The following is a 19,019-nucleotide window of genomic DNA, read 5'->3' on the forward strand; positions in this document are numbered from 1 at the left end:
GTGGCAAAATGCTCCGCACAGACCAATGGCGGGTTAGCACCGGAACCCGCGGCGACGCGAGCCAATAGGCGTATGCGCTGCGAGCCAATGGGAAGGGTGGGAGGGGCGCCGTGACCACCCTGCGAGTGAGAACCAATACAAAAGGACATTTCAGGGAAAGTGGGCGGGACTTTATGCACAAGTCCAATGGGAAGACCGAGTCTTGACGCTGGTGGGCGGGCCTCAGGGCACACTAAACCAATGGGCTAGGTGGGGCGGGGCGACGGTGGTGGCGGCGGCGGCAGCGGGTTCGGTTGCGCGTGGCGCACGGGGTGGGAGCGGAGCCCAGGCCGGGAGCAGGCGCCGCCGCCAGTGAGAACCGGGGCCGGAGCCGGGTGCGGATTTGCTGGGGCTGAGTCGGGGGCGCGCGGGCCCTGACCGCTGCCCTCTGACCTCTCCCCTAGCAGGCGACCATGGGGAACGTGTTGGCTGCCAGCTCGCCGCCCGCAGGACCGCCACCGCCGCCTGCGCCGGCCCTCGTGGGGCTGCCGCCACCTCCGCCCTCGCCGCCGGGCTTCACGCTGCCGCCGCTGGGAGGCAGCCTGGGCGCCGGCACCAGTACGAGTCGAGGTTCGGAACGGACCCCCGGGGCTGCAACCGCCAGCGCCTCAGGGGCCGCCGAGGATGGGGCATGCGGCTGCCTGCCCAACCCGGGCACATTCGAGGAGTGCCACCGGAAGTGCAAGGGTGAGGGGCGAGGGGCCCCCGCGGGGCTGCGATGGCCTAGATCTCGGGGGAAGGGGGAGGACACTGGGGACTCTGGGATTTGGCGCGCACCATTGGAATTATTTAACAGCACTAGGAGGTGACGTTGGGATCGAATGGTGGAACGTTGGACTTGGGGCTTAGAATGGTGGAATCAAATGCTGGAAACGGGATGGAATGTCATAGCAGTAGAGAAAAGCCTTAGGGACCTCAGGAGCCCCGGGATCAGCCAAGCCAGACTTCTCTTGTGATCGGGAAGGCAACTGAGGCCCAAGGTCACGGTGTCAGCAAGGTGTCAGCAAGGTTCCTTGGGTGTGGGACCCAAAGCCTCCGGATCCCAGCCTGGAGCAATTAGAGTAGTAGTAGTGGTGGAGATTTATGGAGTTCTGTTCTGGTGTTCATTATACGTTAACTCATTAGATCCTTGGGACAATTCTGTGTGGTGAGGGTCCCATCTTTCAGATGATGAGTTTGACCTAAAGTTGCTCAGCTTGGTGGCAGTGAGATTTGAGCAAGCAAAGGCCCTGGCCCTGTCTAACTAGGCTGTACTGCCTCTTTACAGGTGGAATCCTTTGTGAGATGTTCTGCTGTGGGTCTCTGGAGAGAGCTGGGGGTGGTAGGGAAGGAAGAGATGAGAGTTGGTGTGGGGTTGGGGTGGAGTGTGACAGCGTTTCTCTTCTCCAGAGCTGTTTCCCATTCAGATGGAGGGTGTCAAGCTCACAGTCAACAAAGGGTTGAGTAACCATTTCCAGGTGAGCCTTCCTGGTGTCCTTACCCACCAGAGATCGTCCCCGCCGTCCCCCTCCCTGCATCTGCACACTCGGCCCAATTACTTCTCCCTCAAGAGCTGGGCTCCCTGATACTTGAAAAGACTCGGAGATACAGTGCCAGACTGACTACTCAGTTTGGGGACCTAGAATCCAGAGGTACTGTCTCCCCATAGCAGCTAGGCTGGAGTGAAGGAACAGGTATGTGGGCCTACCGGCAGCACCTCCTTTCTCTGAGTCTCTTAGTCAGGCCGTGCCTCCCAGTCTTCATCCCCTGCCCAGCCCAGAGACCTTGTCCTTGCCCTCTTCAGTGGGCAAGCCTATCTGTCCAGTATCGTCACAGCTCTCGCTTTCCTTCCAGGTGAACCACACAGTAGCCCTCAGCACAATCGGGGAGTCCAACTACCACTTCGGGGTCACATATGTGGGGACAAAGCAGCTGAGTCCCACAGAGGTGAGCTTCCTTTTTCATCCATTCATTGTATCTTTCTAATAACAAATTTGTAGCCAAATGTCAAGCTAAGACGGCCTCATCAGGAAAAGGTCACAGCTACCGAGAGCCTGGAGATGGGGATTGCATCTCTCCGAGGTGCACTGGGACACAAGTAATTCCTTCATCCAGCAAACATCCGCCAAACCCCTGCTCTCTGCCTGGCCCCATGCTGAGCAGTGCTGGGGATGTGGCCACAGCCACCCTGTCACCAGACAGCGATGACCCAGGGTGGAAAGGGCTGGACTGTAGATCATGCAGAACTTTGAATGCCAGACTAGGCTTTGGACTTTCTCTAGGGGGTTGTGGAGAGTCATGGCATGGTTTGGTCAAGGGAAAGACGTGGTCCACAGGTTCCCGCTGTAGAAATCTCTGGGGCATCTCTGGGGTGGCCACGTGGGGGCTAGTTATTAGGAAGGGCAAAACTGGAGGCCCAGACAGGGTTGGGGGTACTGAATGAGGTCTCTGCTTCTGTCATTTCCCTTCAGCAAATGTGTTTATTCTGCAAACCTTCATTGCACAACACATTCTGTGCCCAGCCCTGTGCTGGCACACATGACTGAAACAGCATGGGACTCACCCGTGGGGCAGGGGACAGACCTGTTCCCAGAGAGTAACAGGCCAGGATGGGCAAGGCTGACATGGGGGAACCCAAAGGTCGGGGAGCCTAACTCAGCCTAGGTGGTCAGAGAGCACTTCATGGAGGAGGGGACCCCCATCCGAGGCTTTCTGACCCTAGGCTTCTCACCCCGGCCCATCTCACATGCTTGCACAGTGCACCACCTCTGACCCCTTCCGTTCTCTCTGCCTCACAGGCGTTCCCTGTACTGGTGGGTGACATGGACAACAGTGGCAGTCTCAACGCTCAGGTCATTCACCAGCTGGGCCCCGGTCTCAGGTCCAAGATGGCCATCCAGGTGAGTGGGGCACGGAGGCTGCTGCTCCCCTCGGCCACCATGAGCAGGGAGTCACCCTCACACCCCCTCCTCTCCACAGACCCAGCAGTCGAAGTTTGTGAACTGGCAGGTGGACGGGGAGTATCGGGGCTCTGACTTCACAGCAGCCGTCACCCTGGGGAACCCAGACGTCCTCGTGGGTTCAGGTAAGAGGCGGAGGGCTTGGAGGGTGGTCACAAAACTGCAGTTCTGGCTTTGCCAGCAAATCCACCCCATTTGTGAACCTCCTTTTCTGCCACTGGAGAAGTGGTTCAGCAGGAGTGATTTTGAAACATCAGGCAACATACTACAGTGGGTGAGACGGTCACCCACTGACCATGAGTGGGTGAGTCAGCACGGTCTTTTTTTTTTTTTTTTTGAGATGGAGTCTTGCTTTATCACCCAGGTTGGAGTGCCGTGGCGCGATCTTGGCTCACTGCAACCTCCATCTCCTGGGTTCATGCAATTCTCCTGCCTCAGCCTCCCGAGTAGCTGGGATTACAGGCATGCGCTACCACGCCTGGCTAATTTTTGTATTTTTAGTAGAGACAGGGTTTCACCATATTGGTCAGGCTGGTCTTGAACTCCTGACCTCAAGGGATCCACCCACCTCAGCCTCCCAAAGTGCTGGGATTACAGGTGTGAGCCACCACGCCCAGCCAGTCAGCGCAATTTTAACTGAGATTTTCTTTTGTATTAAAAAATGTTTTAAGATGGGGTCTTGCTGTATTGGCCAGGCTGGTCTTGGAACTCCTGGCTTCAAGCAATCCTCCCACCTTGACCTTCCAAAGTGCTGGGATGACAGGCGTGAGCCACCTCGCCTGGCCAGGGAAACAGCTTTTCAGCCTGCAAGTAGTGCAGTCGGGACTCGTGAAAGGAACTTGAGGGAGGATGGTCCCCTGGTTGCATAAGGCTTTGCAGAGCCTTGGCCTTCGCTCTGAGTGAGTCTGGGGCTTTCGGAAACCAAGGCATAGCTTCTCACAGGACCCTGCAGCTGGCGTAGAGAGCAGACTCCAAAGGGGGTACCACTGGGAGGGAGTGGACGGGGAGAGGAGGTTGGATTCTGGATGTTGTTTGAAGGCAGAGCTGCCAGGATTTGTTGAGACTGGATGGAGGCGATGACTCTGTAGTTTTTGGCTGGAACTGGAAGGATGGAGTTTCAGATTGCCAGCTTTGTGTCTTTGTGCAGCCATCCACTGTGTCGTGGAGAGCAGGCTCTTGAGCGCTGAGTCCTGAGTGAATGACTCGTGTAGGCGGGGAGGGGAGCTAGGGTTGGCCTTGGACCCCTGGGATTGCCTAGGGAGAGTCACCACTTCTCGCTGCAGGAGCCCAGGGAGACTCAAAAGTGTTGACTTTTGAGCTGCCAGAGGAGGAGAAGGGGCTACCCCGGCTGGGGGACAGGAGCAACAAGATTCCAGGCAGGGAGAAGTAGGAACAGGGGTGAAGGGAAGGGAAGGGCCGTGGCAGAAAACCCAGGAGACAGGGAAGCTGGAGGTGCAGCAGGTGCAGAGAGGCCTCCTAGGTGAGGCTGATCTGTAGGGGCCCCATGAGGAAGAAACCTTTCCTGTCCCCAACTCACCTGGTGACATCACCCCATCTTCTCATACACTACAGTTGAACCACATGAGCCTTTTTTGTTTGTTTGTTTTTGTTTTTGAGACGGAGTCTTGCTCTATTGCCCAGGCTGGAGTGCTGTGGTGCAATCTCGGCTCACTGCAACCTCTGCCTCCCTGGTTCAAGTGATTCTCCTGCCTCAGGCTCCCTAGTATCCCTAGTAGCTGGGACTACAGGCGCGCGCCACCATGTCTGGCTAATTTTTGTATTTTTAGTAGAGACAGGTTTTCGCCATGTCAGCCAGGCTGATCTCGAACTTCTTACCTCAAGTGATCCACCCGCCCCGGCCTCCCAAAGTGCTGGGATGACAGGCGTGAGCCACCGCGCCCGGCCGACCATGCAAGCTTTCCTGACGGTTCCTGAAACCACCGAGCTGGTTCTACCCCAGGACCGATGCACACTCTGTCCCTGCTGCATGGAATTCTTCCCTCTGGTCGTGACATGACTGGGAAGGCTTGCGTGCGCATGTCGCCCTCTGTCGTCCACCATTGTCCCCATCTTGCGAGGCCGAGAGGAGGTTCTCCACTAAGGGCACGTGGCCAGTGGGACTCCAGCGTCCCTGCTCTTCACGGCGCCAGTGGGACTCCAGCGTCCCTGCTCTTCACGGCGCCAGTGGGACTCCAGTGTCCCTGCTCTTCACGGCGCCAGTGGGACTCCAGCGTCCCTGCTCTTCACGGCGCCAGCAACCCCGTTCCCTGTGCCGCCTCGCTCGCCTGGTCCTTTCGTGCTCCCCAGCACTGGCCTCCTGGAGCCCAGGGCCACCAGTGACGCTTTGGTCTCTAGTCCTTTCCAGTGCCTCTTCCTTACCCCAGACACCAGTGAGAACAGGGCCTGCCGTGTGCCGGTCAGGGCTGAGCTCTCGAGTCTCTTGCCACCAACAGCTCCGACTTGACCCAGGGTGTCTCTACCTCCAGGCGGCTCTGTGACCTCCGGCAAGTGGTTCCAGCCCTTCTGGGCTTCAGTCTCCTCATCTGTCACTTGGGCACAATAGAAGCAACTACCTCCCAGTGAAGGAGTCCATGAGAGGGCCCGACTTCTCGGCCTCAGCACTGGGCCACATGCACAGTCACCACTTGCTCCACTCTGGCATCTCCATGGGCACAATGCCCGCAGGCACCCCCATTTCACAGATAAGGAAAGCGAGGCCCAGGGGTGAAATCAGTTGCCCAGGGTGACACAGCCAGGAAGCAGAGGAGCTGGGATTTGAATGGAAGCTTAATTCAGGAGCCCGTGAGCCTCCCCAGCCCCTCCCAATGGTGACAGCTCCTTTTCTGCTTCACTCTGAGCACCTCATGTGTGCCCAGCCCTGGGCTGGGACACAGCAGTGACCGAGACAGCCCATTCCTGCCCTCATGGGGGTCCCAGGTCAGGCACAGTGGCTCACACCTGTAATCCCAGCACTTTGGGAGGCTGAGGTGGGCGGATCGCTTGAGATCGGGAGTTCAAGATCAGCCTGGGCAACACAGCAATACCCTGTCTCTACAAAAAAAATTAGAAATTAGGCATATGGTGGTACATGCCTGTAGTCCCAACTACTGGGGACACTGAGCTGGCAGGGCACATGCCTATAGTCCCAGCTACTTGGGGGCCTGGGAAGGGGGAGTGGTTCTATTCTGAAGCTGAGGCCAAGCCATCCAAGGCCTTGCAGGTGTGCTGAGGAACCCATATCTTCTCAGGGCACAAGGGAGCCATGGCAGGTTCTGGGCAGGGGGTCAACAGGGTCAGGTTTGTGCTTTAACATGATGCCTCTGTCTGCTGTCTGTGAGGTCACTTGAAGTTGGGGCATGAGACTAGAGAGGAGGCTGTGGGTAGAGAAACTTGGGGGGTGGCCCAGGAGATGGGAAGGATGGTTAGAAAGATACTTGAGGGTCTCATGGCCTCAGTTCCAACAGTCCCTGGAACTCAGAGGCCAGAGATTCTAAGTCACTCACTCTAGATGGCTGCTTTTCCCTCTGGGCTTCAGTCTCCCCCTTGATTGAATGAGGGGATAACACTGACCAGAGTGGTAATGGTAGTGATTTTTTTTCTTTTCTTCCCCTGCCCCACCTCACCCACGTCTGCCCTGAGACGCAGTCTCTGTTGCCCAGGCCGGAGTGCAGTGGCACAGTGTCAGCTCACCTCAACCTCCACCTTCTGGGTTCAAGTGATTCTCCTGTCTCAGCCTCCCAAGTAGCTGGGATTACAGGCACGCACTGCCACACCCGGCTAATTTTTGTATTTTTGCGTCGTGGCACATGCGTGTAATCCCAGGTACTCGGGAGGCTGAGGCAGGAGAATCACTTGAACCCGGGAGGCAGAGGTTGCAGTGAGCCGAGATGACGCCTTTGCACTCCAGCCTGGGCAACAAGAGCAAAACGCCCCATCTCAAAAAAAAAAAAAGAGAGAGAGAGAGGGAGAGATGGGGGTCTCGCCATGTTGCCCCAGCTGGTCTCAGACTCCTGGGCTCAAACAACCCTCCTGCCTCAGCCTCCCAAAGTGCTAGGATTACAGGCGTGAGCTACTGTGCCCCGCCCGTGTGATGGTGATTTAACAACCAGTGGGGGGTTCGGGGATTCATTTGCTTCATCTCCTCTGGGAAGGGGAGTCACACAGTCGCTTGCCTGAGCCCATGGGGACCGGCTGCAGCCCACTTCTGATCTCAGCCTCCCCAGAAGATGCCACCAGGGCACTGGCCATGAACTCATGGCCTCTCTCACACCCACCAGGCTCATCTTGGGGGTTGCCGCCTAACACTCAGCCCCTCTGAGAGCTCCACCCAGCCATGCCTGCAGGTATGAAAGGCCCCTATTCCTGCAGCTCCAGAGAGCTGGCTCCAGGCTGGCTCCATGCTAGCAGGCCAGCCTGCTCCCCCTGTGGGGCCCCAAGTCTGCCCCTCTGGTCATCTTGGTCTGGGAAGCATCTTCGCACCTGCCTTGCTCTGTGCTGTCTCAGCTTCTCTGTGTGCCCTCAGTCTCGTGGCCCCCAACCTCCCTTCCCTTCTCCACGTGTCTTCCTCTCCAGGGCTGCACCCTAGGAGATTGCTCGATCGTGGTGGATTTCTCAACTGTGAATCTTCAGTCCCTCTTCCCCCTTCATTTCTGTCTCTGCAGATGTGTTGTTTCTTTTTTTTTTTCTTTTTGTCTTTTTGAGATGGAGTCTTGCACTGTCTCCCAGGCTGGAGTGCAGTGGCACAATCACAATCTCAGCTTACTGCAACTTCCGCCTCCCGGGTTCAAGCGATTCTCCTGCCTCAGCCTCCTGAGTAGCTGGGACTACAGGTGTGCACCACCACACTCAGCTAATGTTTGTATTCTTAGTAGAGACAGGGTTTCATCATGTTGGCCAGTCTGGTCTCAAACCTCCGACCTCAGGCGATCCACCCACCTCAGCCTCCCAAAGTGCTGGAATTACAGGTGTGAGCCACCGTGCCCAGCCTCTTTTTTTCTTTAAAAATTTTTTAGGCCAGGCGCAGTGGCTCATGCTTGTAATCCCAGCACTTTGGGAGGCCGAGGCAGGCGGATCACGAGGTCAGGAGATCGAGACCACGGTGAAACCCCTTCTCTACTAAAAATACAAAAAATTAGCCAGGCATGGTGGCGGGCTCCTGTAGTCCCAGCTACTCGGAGAGGCTGAGGCAGGAGAATGGCGTGAACCCGGGAGGTGGAGCTTACAGTGAGCCGAGATAGTGCCACTGCACTCCAGCCTGGGCGACAGAGCGAGACTCCATCTCAAAAAAAAAAAAAAAATTAAATTTCTTATTTTTTGAGACAGGATCTCTGTTGCCCACGTTGGAGTGCAGTGGCGTGATCATAGCTCAGTGTAACCTTGACCTTCTGAGCTCAAGTGATCCTCCTGCCTCAGCCTCCCAAGTAGCTGGGACTACAAGCATGTGCCATCATGCCTGGCTACATTTTAAAATTTATTTATTTGTTGTTTGTTTGTTTATTGGGACAGATTCTCACTCTGTCACTCAGGCTGGAGTGCAGTGGCACTATCATGGCTCACTGCAGCCTCCACCTCCTGGGCTCAAGCAATCCTCCCACGTCCACCCCCTTAGTACCTGGGACTACAGGTGTGCACCACCTCACCCAACTAATTTTTGTATTCGCTATGTTTCCCAAGCTGGTTTCGAATTCCTGGGCTCAAATGAACCCACTTTGGCCTCCCAAACTGCTGGGATTACAACAAGCATGAGCCACTGTGCCTGGCCTTGATTTTTTTTTTTTTTTATGATAATCTGTAGTTAGATGAAGTTTTTAAATTTTTTGTAGAGATGGGGTCTCACTATGTCACCTAGGCTTGTCTCCAACTGCTGACCTCAAGCTGTCCTCTTGCCCCAGCCCTCCAAAGCATTGGGATTACTGGCATGAGCCACTGCATCTGGCTTTTTTTTTTTTTTTTTTTTTGAGATGGGGTCTCACCATGTTGCCCGGGCTGGCTTCGAATGCCTAGGCTCAAGCAATCCTCCCTCCTCAGCCTCCCAAATAGCTGGGATTACAGGCACGTGCCACCACGCCAGGCTTGTTTTCTTTCCCTGTCCCTCCCTCTCTATTTCCCACTCTCTTCCTCCCCAATTCTTCTGGCCCTATAAAATCACATTTGTGGCCTGTACCCTGCTAGGCTCGAAAGACACCAAAGTGAATCCATCTCCATCCTGAGGCTTGAAAAGGCAGCCCAAAGGTGGCAGTTCTCTTGTTCAGCAAGCACTCCCTACGGTGGAGGGACACAGGAACGCAGACTTGGACCTCAGTGCAGCAAGTCCCAGCCACAGCTGAGCACTCGATTCCTCACAACCCCAAGAGGTAGTTAGGTTCACAGAGAGATGATGCCAGCATCCATGGTCACCAGCCAGCCTGTGGCAGGGCTGGGATTCGAACCCAGGCTGTGCATACTTACCCACTCTACCCAAAGGCCTCTCAGCAGCAGAGTGGCTCAGAGCCTGGGTTTGGGAGGTGTGGAGGCTTGGATTCTGCCCCTGACACATTTTGTGAGCATGAGTGAGCGACTTACCCTGTAAGCTTCTATAAGTGGTGGTGACCCCCTCTGTAAGTGGGGGTGGATAAATGCTGACCACATGGGCTTGTGTCGACCAGATGAGGTCCTTCAGGTAATGCAGTCATAGCAGGGCCTGGGACGCTGACCTCAGCGGTAGGGAACCCCTGGGCGATGGGTTAGGAGAAAGGAGCCCTTGAGGGAGGCCTGAGAGCAAGCCCAAGCCTCCAGCCGGGGTGAGCCTAGAGGGCTTCCTGGAGGTGGAGTCTAGCCTGGCACCCAGGGTGGGTGGAAACTGATCGTCATTTTGCCCACAGGAATCCTCGTAGCCCACTACCTCCAGAGCATCACGCCTTGCCTGGCCCTGGGTGGAGAGCTGGTCTACCACCGGCGGCCTGGAGAGGAGGGCACTGTCATGTCTCTAGCTGGGAAATACACATGTGAGCCTGGCGCCTGGGTCCGAGGGTGGAGGGGCTGGGCCCCTGGACTCCTCCTGGGTCTGAGGGAGGACGGGCTGGGGCCCTGGACACTCAGGTCTGAGGGAGGAGGCCTGGGTTCCCAGATGCCCAAATCCCCTTGGTAATGAGACCCCGCCTCCACCCCGCTCTCTGACAGTGAACAACTGGTTGGCAACGGTAACGTTGGGCCAGGCGGGCATGCACGCAACATACTACCACAAAGCCAGTGACCAGGTGAGTGGGTGCAGGGACTAGCTGGTGCTGCCAGGGGCTGCTGGGCCTGGAAGTCCAGGTGGGGCCACTCGCTAATTCTCATGTGTTGCTCCGGCCCCTCCAGCTGCAGGTGGGTGTGGAGTTTGAGGCCAGCACAAGGATGCAGGACACCAGCGTCTCCTTCGGGTACCAGCTGGACCTGCCCAAGGCCAACCTCCTCTTCAAAGGTAAAGGTCTCGGTTCCCCTACGCGGGAAACAGGCAAGAGGTGACTCAACTCTGAGTGGATGTGTGGGCCACCACAGGTGCTGGAGGACAGTGTGCTGCCACCCTGTGGGCCTCCACATTACCGGGGAACACTTGTTAAAAAGTAGGTGGGGCCGGGTACGGTGGCTCATGCCTGTAATCCCAGCACTTTGGGAGGCCAAGGCGGGCCGAGGTAAGGAGATTGAGACCATCCTGGCTAACACGGTGAAACCCCGTCTCTACTAAAAATACAAAAACAAAATTAGCCGGGTGTGGTTGCGGGTGCCTATAGTCCCAACTACTGAGGCTGAGGCGGGAAAATGGTATGAACCCAGGAGGCGGAGCTTGCGGTGAGCCGAGATCGTGCCACCGCACTCCAGCCTGGGCGACAGAGCGACTTCGTCTCAAAAAAAAAAAAGTAGGTGGACAACCCTCTACTATGTTTTATGCTTGGAAAAAAAAAGTAGGTAGAGCGGCCAGGCGTGGTGACTCACGCCTGTAATCCCAGCATTTTGGGAGGCCAAGCCAGGTAGAATACTTAAGGCCAGGAGTTGGAGACCAGCCTGGCCAACGTGGTGAAATCCCCTCTCTACTAAAAGTACAAACATTAGCCGGGTGTGGTAGCGTGCTGCAACTGTAGTCCCCGCTACTTAGGAGGCTGAGGCACAAGAATCACTTGAACCTGGGAGGCGGAGGTTGCAGGGAGTTGAGACTGCACCACTGCACTCCAGCCTGGGTGACAGAGTGAGACTCCATCTCCAAAAAAAATAAAATGAAATAAATAAATAAATGTTAAAAAAAATCTGGTGGAGCATCTGATGGGTGTTTGGGCCAAGCTGGAGCTTTGTCCATCCCCTCTTATTTTTCTGCACTTGACTCTCTTATTTTTCTGAGACTGGTCTCCCTCTGTCGCCCAGGCTAGAGTGCAGCAGTGCAACTGCGGCTCACTGCAGCCTCCACCTCCCAGGCTCAAGCAGCCTTCCCACCTCAGCCTCCTGAGTAGCTAGGACCACAGGTGTATGCCACCAGGCCCAGTTAATTTTTTTGATAGTTTTGGGAGAGACAGGGGTTTCACCATGTTGCCCAGGCTGGTCTCGAACTCCTGGACTCAAGCCTTGGCCTCCCAAAGTGCTGGGATTATAGGTGTGAGCCACCACACCCAGCCAGGGTAGAAGGCACTTTGGAAGCATGGAGCCTGCCCCATTCATCTTACGTTAGTGGAAACTGAGGCTTCCAGAGGTTTCAAGGTCACAACTAAATCCAGAACCTCATCTCAGGCACACTGGTCGTAGTCCCAATGTCCAGTCTTAAGTCTTCTTGGATATCTGTGGCTCACAGATTTTGGGTGTTTGAGCCTCCTGCTGAGCACTGCTGGGGACACAGCGGTGACCAGCCCTGTCTTCACGGGACTCAGTGAGAGGAACAGATTCATCCGCAGAGTGGGCAGGACTAGGTTGGGGGAACCCAGGGGTCTGGAGGGCTTTTCAGAGGGCAGGGGTCACTGAGCGGAGAGCAGAGGAGGAGGGAGCCATTTGCTCCAGCGTGAAGTTGTTGGTGTGATGGGGTTTCAGGGTGGCAGGAGCAGTGTGGTTAGAGGTCTGGAAGCTGTCGGCATGTGGCTGGTATCCAAGGTGGCCAGGAACTCTGCATGGATATGGTGGGAAGCTGGCACGCCTCTCACCTCAGCTCTTCCCTGCAGGCTCTGTGGATAGCAACTGGATCGTGGGTGCCACGCTGGAGAAGAAGCTCCCGCCCCTGCCCCTGACACTGGCCCTTGGGGCCTTCCTGAATCACCGCAAGAACAAGTTCCAGTGTGGCTTTGGCCTCACCATCGGCTGAGCCCTCCTGGCCCCCGCCTTCCACGCCCTTCCGATTCCACCTCCACCTCCACCTCCCCCTGCCACAGAGGGGAGACCTGAGCCCCCCTCCCTTCCCTCCCCCCTTGGGGGTCGGGGGGGACATCGGAAAGGAGGGACCCCGCCACCCCAGCAGCTGAGGAGGGGATTCTGGAACCGAATGGCGCTTCGGGATTCTGAGTAGCAGGGGCAGCGTGCCCAGTGGGCCTGGGGTCCCGGGAGGGATTCCGGAATTGAGGGGCACGCAGGATTCTGAGCACCAGGGGCAGAGGCGGCCAGACAACCTCAGGGAGGAGTGTCCTGGCGTCCCCATCCTCCAAAGGGCCTGGGCCCGCCCCGAGGGGGCAGCGAGAGGAGCTTCCCCATCCCTGGTCAGTCCACCCTGCCCCGTCCACTTTCCCATCTCCTCGGTATAAATCATGTTTATAAGTTATGGAAGAACCAGGACATTTTACAGAAAAAAAACAAAAAACAACAAAAAATATACGTGGGAAAAAAAACGATGGGAGGCCTCCGTTTTCTCAAGTGTGTCTGGCCTGTTTTGAGCATTTCATCCGGAGTCTGGCCGCCCTGACCTTCCCCCAGCCGCCTGCAGGGGGCGCCAGAGGGCCGGAGCACGGAAAGCAGCGGATCCTTGATGCTACCTTAAGTCCGGCTCAGAGGGGCGCAGCGTGGCCTGGGGTCGCTGTCTCCCCATCCGGAACATCTGCCCTGCTGGGGGACACCACGGGCCTTCCCTTGCCTGAGGGTAGGGTCTCAAGGTCACTTGCCCCCAGCTTGACCTGGCCGGAGTGGCTATAGAGGACTTTGTCCCTGCAGACTGCAGCAGCAGAGATGACACTGTCTCTGAGTGCAGAGATGGGGGCAGGGAGCTGGGAGAGGGTTCAAGCTACTGGAACAGCTTCAGAACAACTAGGGTACTAGGAACTGCTGTGTCAGGGAGAAGGGGCTCAAGGACTCGTAGGCCTTGGAGGAGGGGCCTAGGCCAGCCATGGGAGTTGGGTCACCTGTGTCTGAGGACTTGGTGCTGTCTGGATTTTGCCACCCTAGGGCTGGGGTCAGCTGATGCCCACCACGACTCCCGAGCCTACAGGAACTGAAACCCTGTCTGCCCCCAGGGTCTGGGGAAGGAGGCTGCTGAGTAGAACCAACCCCAGGTTACCAACCCCACCTCAGCCACCCCTTGCCAGCCAAAGCAAACAGGCCCGGCCCGGCACTGGGGGTTCCTTCTCGAACCAGGAGTTCAGCCTCCCCTGACCCGCAGAATCTTCTGATCCCACCCGCTCCAGGAGCCAGGAATGAATCCCAGCCCCTCCCAGTTCTCGCTGTGTGGTTTTGCCATTCGTCTTGCTGCTGAACCACGGGTTTCTCCTCTGAAACATCTGGGATTTATAACAGGGCTTAGGAAAGTGACAGCGTCTGAGCGTTCACTGTGGCCTGTCCATTGCTAGCCCTAACATAGGACCGCTGTGTGCCAGGGCTGTCCTCCATGCTCAATACACGTTAGCTTGTCACCAAACATATCCGTGCCGCTGCTCCCAGTCTGATGAGCAAAGGAACTTGATGCTCAGAGAGGACAAGTCATTTGCCCAAGGTCACACAGCTGGCAACTGGCAGAGCCAGGATTCACGCCCTGGCAATTTGACTCTAGAATCCTAACCTTAACCCAGAAGCACGGCTTCAAGCCCCTGGAAACCACAATGCCTGTGGCAGCCAGGGGGAGGTGCTGGAATCTCATTTCACATGTGGGGAGGGGGCTCCCCTGTGCTCAAGGTCACAACCAAAGAGGAAGCTGTGATTAAAACCCAGGTCCCATTTGCAAAGCCTCGACTTGTAGCAGATGCATCATACTGTTCCCACCCCTCCCATCCCACTTCTGTCCAGCCGCCTAGCCCCACTTTCTTTTTTTTCTTTTTTTGAGACAGTCTCCCTCTTGCTGAGGCTGGAGTGCAGTGGCGAGATCTCGGCTCACTGTAACCTCCGCCTCCCGGGTTCAAGCGATTCTCCTGCCTCAGCCTCCCAAGTAGCTAGGATTACAGGCGCCCGCCACCACACCTGGCTAACTTTTGTACTTTTAGTAGAGATGGGGTTTCACCATGTTGGCCAGGCTGGTCTCAAACTCCTGACCTTAAGTGCTTCGCCCACTGTGGCCTCCCAAAGTGCTGGGATTACAGGCATGAGCTACCGCCCCCAGCCCCTCCCATCCCACTTCTGTCCAGCCCCCCAGCCCTACTTTCTTTCTGGGATCCAGGAGTCCAGATCCCCAGCCCCCTCTCCAGATTACATTCATCCAGGCACAGGAAAGGACAGGGTCAGGGAAGGAGGACTCTGGGCGGCAGCCTCCACATTCCCCTTCCACGCTTGGCCCCCAGAATGGAGGAGGGTGTCTGGATTACTGGGCGAGGTGTCCTCCCTTCCTGGGGACTGTGGGGGGTGGTCAAAAGGCCTCTATGCCCCACCTCCTTCCTCCCTCTGCCCTGCTGTGCCTGGGGCAGGGGGAGAACAGCCCACCTCGTGACTGGGGGCTGGCCCAGCCCGCCCTATCCCTGGGGGAGGGGGCGGGACAGGGGGAGCCCTATAATTGGACGAGTCTGGGATCCTTGAGTCCTACTCAGCCCCAGCGGAGGTGAAGGACGTCCTTCCCCAGGAGCCGGTGAGAAGCGCAGTCGGGGGCACGGGGATGAGCTCAGGGGCCTCTAGAAAGATGTAGCTGGGACCTTGGGAAGCCCTGGCCTCCAGGTAGTCTCAGGAGAGCTACTCGGGGTCGGGCTTGGGGAGAGGAGGAGCGGGGGTGAGGCAAGCAGCAGGGGACTGGACCTGGGAAGGGCTGGGCAGCAGAGACGACCCGACCCGCTAGAAGGTGGGGTGGGGAGAGCAGCTGGACTGGGATCTAAGCCATAGCAGGACTCCACGAGTTGTCACTATCATTTATCGAGCACCTACTGGGTGTCCCCAGTGTCCTCAGATCTCCATAACTGGGGAGCCAGGGGCAGCGACACGGTAGCTAGCCGTCGATTGGAGAACTTTAAAATGAGGACTGAATTAGCTCATAAATGGAACACGGCGCTTAAATGTGAGGTTGGAGCTTAGAATGTGAAGGGAGAATGAGGAATGCGAGACTGGGACTGAGATGGAACCGGCGGTGGGGAGGGGGTGGGGGGATGGAATTTGAACCCCGGGAGAGGAAGATGGAATTTTCTATGGAGGCCGACCTCGGGATGGGGAGATAAGAGAAGACCAGGAGGGAGTTAAATAGGGAATGGGTTGGGGGCGGCATGGTAAATGTTTGTGCTGGGATTAGGCTGTTGCAGATAATGGAACAAGGCTTGGAAGGCTAACCTGGGGTGAGGCCGGGTTGGGGCCGGGCTGGGGGTGGGAGGAGTCCTCACTGGCGGTTGATTGACAGTTTCTCCCTCCCCAGACTGGCCAATCACAGGCAGGAAGATGAAGGTTCTGTGGGCTGCGTTGCTGGTCACATTCCTGGCAGGTATGGGGGCGGGGCTTGCTCGGTTCCCCCCGCTCCTCCCCCTCTCATCCTCACCTCAACCTCCTGGCCCCATTCAGGCAGACCCTGGGCCCCCTCTTCTTCTGCTGGTCTGTCTTCCCCTTGAGAGGAAGGCCCAGGTCTGAGGCTTCTGTGCTGCTTCCTGGCTCTGAACAGCGATTTGACGCTCTCTGGGCCTCGGTTTCCCCCATCCTTGAGACAGGAGTTAGAAGTTGTTTTGTTGTTGTTGTTTGTTGTTGTTTTGTTTTTTTGAGATGAAGTCTCGCTCTGTCGCCCAGGCTGGAGTGCAGTGGCTCCCAGGCTGGAGTGCAGTGGCGGGATCTCGGCTCACTGCAAGCTCCGCCTCCCAGGTCCACGCCATTCTCCTGCCTCAGCCTCCCAAGTAGCTGGGACTACAGGCACATGCCACCACACCCGACTAACTTTTTTGTATTTTTAGTAGAGACGGGGTTTCACCATGTTGGCCAGGCTGGTCTGGAACTCCTGACCTCAGGTGATCTGCCCGTTTCGATCTCCCAAAGTGCTGGGATTACAGGCGTGAGCCACCGCGCCTGGCTGGGAGTTAGAGGTTTCTAATGCATTGCAGGCAGGTAGTGAATACCAGACACGGGGCAGCTGTGATCTTTATTCTCCATCACCCCACACAGCCCTGCCTGGGGCACACAAGGACACTCAATACATGCTTTTCCGCTGGGCGCGGTGGCTCACCCCTGTAATCCCAGCACTTCGGGAGGCCAAGGTGGGAGGATCACTTGAGCCCAGGAGTTCAACACCAGCCTGGGCAACATAGTGAGACCCTGTCTCTACTAAAAATACAAAAATTAGCCAGGCATGGTGCCACACACCTGTGGTCTCAGCTACTCAGGAGGCCGAGGCAGGAGGATCGCTTGAGCCCAGAAGGTCAAGGTTGCAGTGAACTATGTTCAGGCCGCTGCACTCCAGCCTGGGTGACAGAGCAAGACCCTGTCTATAAATACATAACGCTTGTCAAGTGATTAAACCGACTCCCCCCTCACCCTGCCCACCATGGCTCCAAAGAAGCATTTGTGGAGCACCTTCTGTGTGCCCCTAGGTACTAGATGCCTGGACGGGGTCAGAAGGACCCTGACCCACCTTGAACTTGTTCCACACAGGATGCCAGGCCAAGGTGGAGCAAGTGGTGGAGACAGAGCCGGAGCCCGAGCTGCACCAGCAGGCCGAGTGGCAGAGCGGCCAGCGCTGGGAACTGGCGCTGGGTCACTTTTGGGATTACCTGCGCTGGGTGCAGACACTGTCTGAGCAGGTGCAGGAGGAGCTGCTCAGCTCCCAGGTCACCCAGGAACTGACGTGAGTGTCCCCATCCTGGCCCTTGACCCTCCTGGTGGGCGGCTATACCTCCCCAGGTCCAGGTTTCATTCTGCCCCTGTCGCTAAGTCTTGGGGGGCCTGGGTCTCTGCTGGTTCTAGCTTCCTCTTCCCATTTCTGACTCCTGGCTTTAGCTCTCTGGAATTCTCTCTCAGCTTTGTCTCTCCCTCTTCCCTTCTGACTCAGTCTCTCACACTCGTCCTGGCTCTGTCTCTGTCCTTCCCTAGCTCTTTTATATAGAGACAGAGAGATGGGGTCTCACTGTGTTGCCCAGGCTGGTCTTGAACTTCTGGGCTCAAGCGATCCTCCCGCCTCGGCCTCCCAAAGTGCTGGGATTAGAGGCATGAGCCACCTTGCCCGGCCTCCTAGCTCCTTCTTCGTCTCTGCCTCTGCTCTCTGCATCTGTCTCTGTCTCCTTCTCTCGGCCTCTGCCCCGTTCCTTCTCTCCCTCTTGGGTCTCTCTGGCTCATCCCCATCTCGCCCGCCCCCATCCCAGCCCTTCTCCCCGCCTCCCACTGTGCGACACCCTGCCGCCCTCTCGGCCGCAGGGCGCTGATGGACGAGACCATGAAGGAGTTGAAGGCCTACAAATCGGAACTGGAGGAACAACTGACCCCGGTGGCGGAGGAGACGCGGGCCCGGCTGTCCAAGGAGCTGCAGGCGGCGCAGGCCCGGCTGGGCGCGGACATGGAGGACGTGCGCGGCCGCCTGGTGCAGTACCGCGGCGAGGTGCAGGCCATGCTCGGCCAGAGCACCGAGGAGCTGCGGGCGCGCCTCGCCTCCCACCTGCGCAAGCTGCGCAAGCGGCTGCTCCGCGATGCCGATGACCTGCAGAAGCGCCTGGCAGTGTACCAGGCCGGGGCCCGCGAGGGCGCCGAGCGCGGCGTCAGCGCCATCCGCGAGCGCCTGGGGCCCCTGGTGGAACAGGGCCGCGTGCGGGCCGCCACTGTGGGCTCCCTGGCCGGCCAGCCGCTGCAGGAGCGGGCCCAGGCCTGGGGCGAGCGGCTGCGCGCGCGGATGGAGGAGATGGGCAGCCGGACCCGCGACCGCCTGGACGAGGTGAAGGAGCAGGTGGCGGAGGTGCGCGCCAAGCTGGAGGAGCAGGCCCAGCAGATACGCCTGCAGGCCGAGGCCTTCCAGGCCCGCCTCAAGAGCTGGTTCGAGCCCCTGGTGGAAGACATGCAGCGCCAGTGGGCCGGGCTGGTGGAGAAGGTGCAGGCTGCCATGGGCACCAGCGCCGCCCCTGTGCCCAGCGACAATCACTGAACGCCGAAGCCTGCAGCCATGCGACCCCACGCCACCCCGTGCCTCCTGCCTCCGCGCAGCCTGCAGCGGGAGACCCTGTCCCCGCCCCAGCCGTCCTGCTGGGGTGGGCCCTAGTTTAATAAAGATTCACCAAGTTTCACCGCATCTGCTGGCCTCCCCCTGTGATTTCCTCTAAGCCCCAGCCTCAGTTTCTCTTTCTGCCCACATACTGGCCACACAATTCTCAGCCCCCTCCTCTCCATCTGTGTCTGTGTGTATCTTTCTCTCTGCCCTTTTTTTTTTTTTTTTTTTTAGACGGAGTCTGGCTCTGTCACCCAGGCTAGAGTGCAGTGGCGCGATCTTGGCTCACTGCAACCTCTGCCTCTTCGGTTCAAGCGATTCTGCTGCCTCAGTAGCTGGGATTACAGGCTCACGCCACCACACCTGGCTAATTTTTGTATTTTTAGTAGAGACAAGCTTTCACCATGTTGGCCAGGCGGGTCTCAAACTCCTGACCAAGTGATCCACCCGCCAGCCTCCCAAAGTGCTGAGATTACAGGCCTGAGCCACCATGCCCGGCCTCTGCCCCTCTTTCTTTTTTAGGGGGCAGGGAAAGGTCTCACCCTGTCACC

The 19,019-nt window shown here is 57.5% G+C and overlaps 2 protein-coding genes across 3 annotated transcripts; both read left to right on the plus strand.

The window, feature by feature from the left end:
- Window positions 1-243: 243 nt before the first annotated feature.
- TOMM40 (translocase of outer mitochondrial membrane 40) lies at window positions 244-12,796 on the plus strand. Of its 2 annotated transcripts, none has more exons than XM_016936178.4 (10): window positions 244-351; window positions 447-726; window positions 1,429-1,496; window positions 1,873-1,965; window positions 2,817-2,918; window positions 2,998-3,103; window positions 9,839-9,961; window positions 10,137-10,213; window positions 10,317-10,419; window positions 12,137-12,796. In XM_016936178.4, exons 2-10 carry the CDS (start codon window positions 453-455, stop codon window positions 12,274-12,276), a joined length of 1,086 nt encoding a protein of 361 aa, XP_016791667.1. In that variant the 5' UTR covers window positions 244-351; window positions 447-452; the 3' UTR covers window positions 12,277-12,796. The 2 variants fall into 2 exon arrangements, with proteins under 2 accessions (XP_016791667.1, XP_016791666.1); XM_016936177.3 differs by having other exon boundaries at window positions 245-351; window positions 444-726.
- Window positions 12,797-14,911: 2,115 nt separating this feature from the next.
- On the plus strand, window positions 14,912-18,408 carry APOE (apolipoprotein E). Its single transcript, NM_001009007.1, is given in 4 exon segments — window positions 14,912-14,946; window positions 15,715-15,780; window positions 16,932-17,124; window positions 17,691-18,408. Coding segments are annotated over 3 exon segments (954 nt in total). The 5' UTR covers window positions 14,912-14,946; window positions 15,715-15,737.
- Window positions 18,409-19,019: the final 611 nt, after the last annotated feature.

The sequence above is a fragment of the Pan troglodytes genome, chromosome 20 (genome assembly GCF_028858775.2).
Source record: "Pan troglodytes isolate AG18354 chromosome 20, NHGRI_mPanTro3-v2.0_pri, whole genome shotgun sequence".
Lineage (NCBI taxonomy): Eukaryota > Metazoa > Chordata > Mammalia > Primates > Hominidae > Pan > Pan troglodytes.

Bases quoted from the DNA above. Each gene is read 5' to 3' on its own strand.
- TOMM40 (XM_016936178.4), top strand. From the start codon at position 453: ATGGGGAACGTGTTGGCTGCCAGCTCGCCGCCCGCAGGACCGCCACCG. The intron at 727-1,428 runs GTGAGGGGCGAG...TCTCTTCTCCAG, and splicing joins GTGCCACCGGAAGTGCAAGG to AGCTGTTTCCCATTCAGATG. The intron at 1,966-2,816 runs GTGAGCTTCCTT...TCTGCCTCACAG, and splicing joins AGCAGCTGAGTCCCACAGAG to GCGTTCCCTGTACTGGTGGG.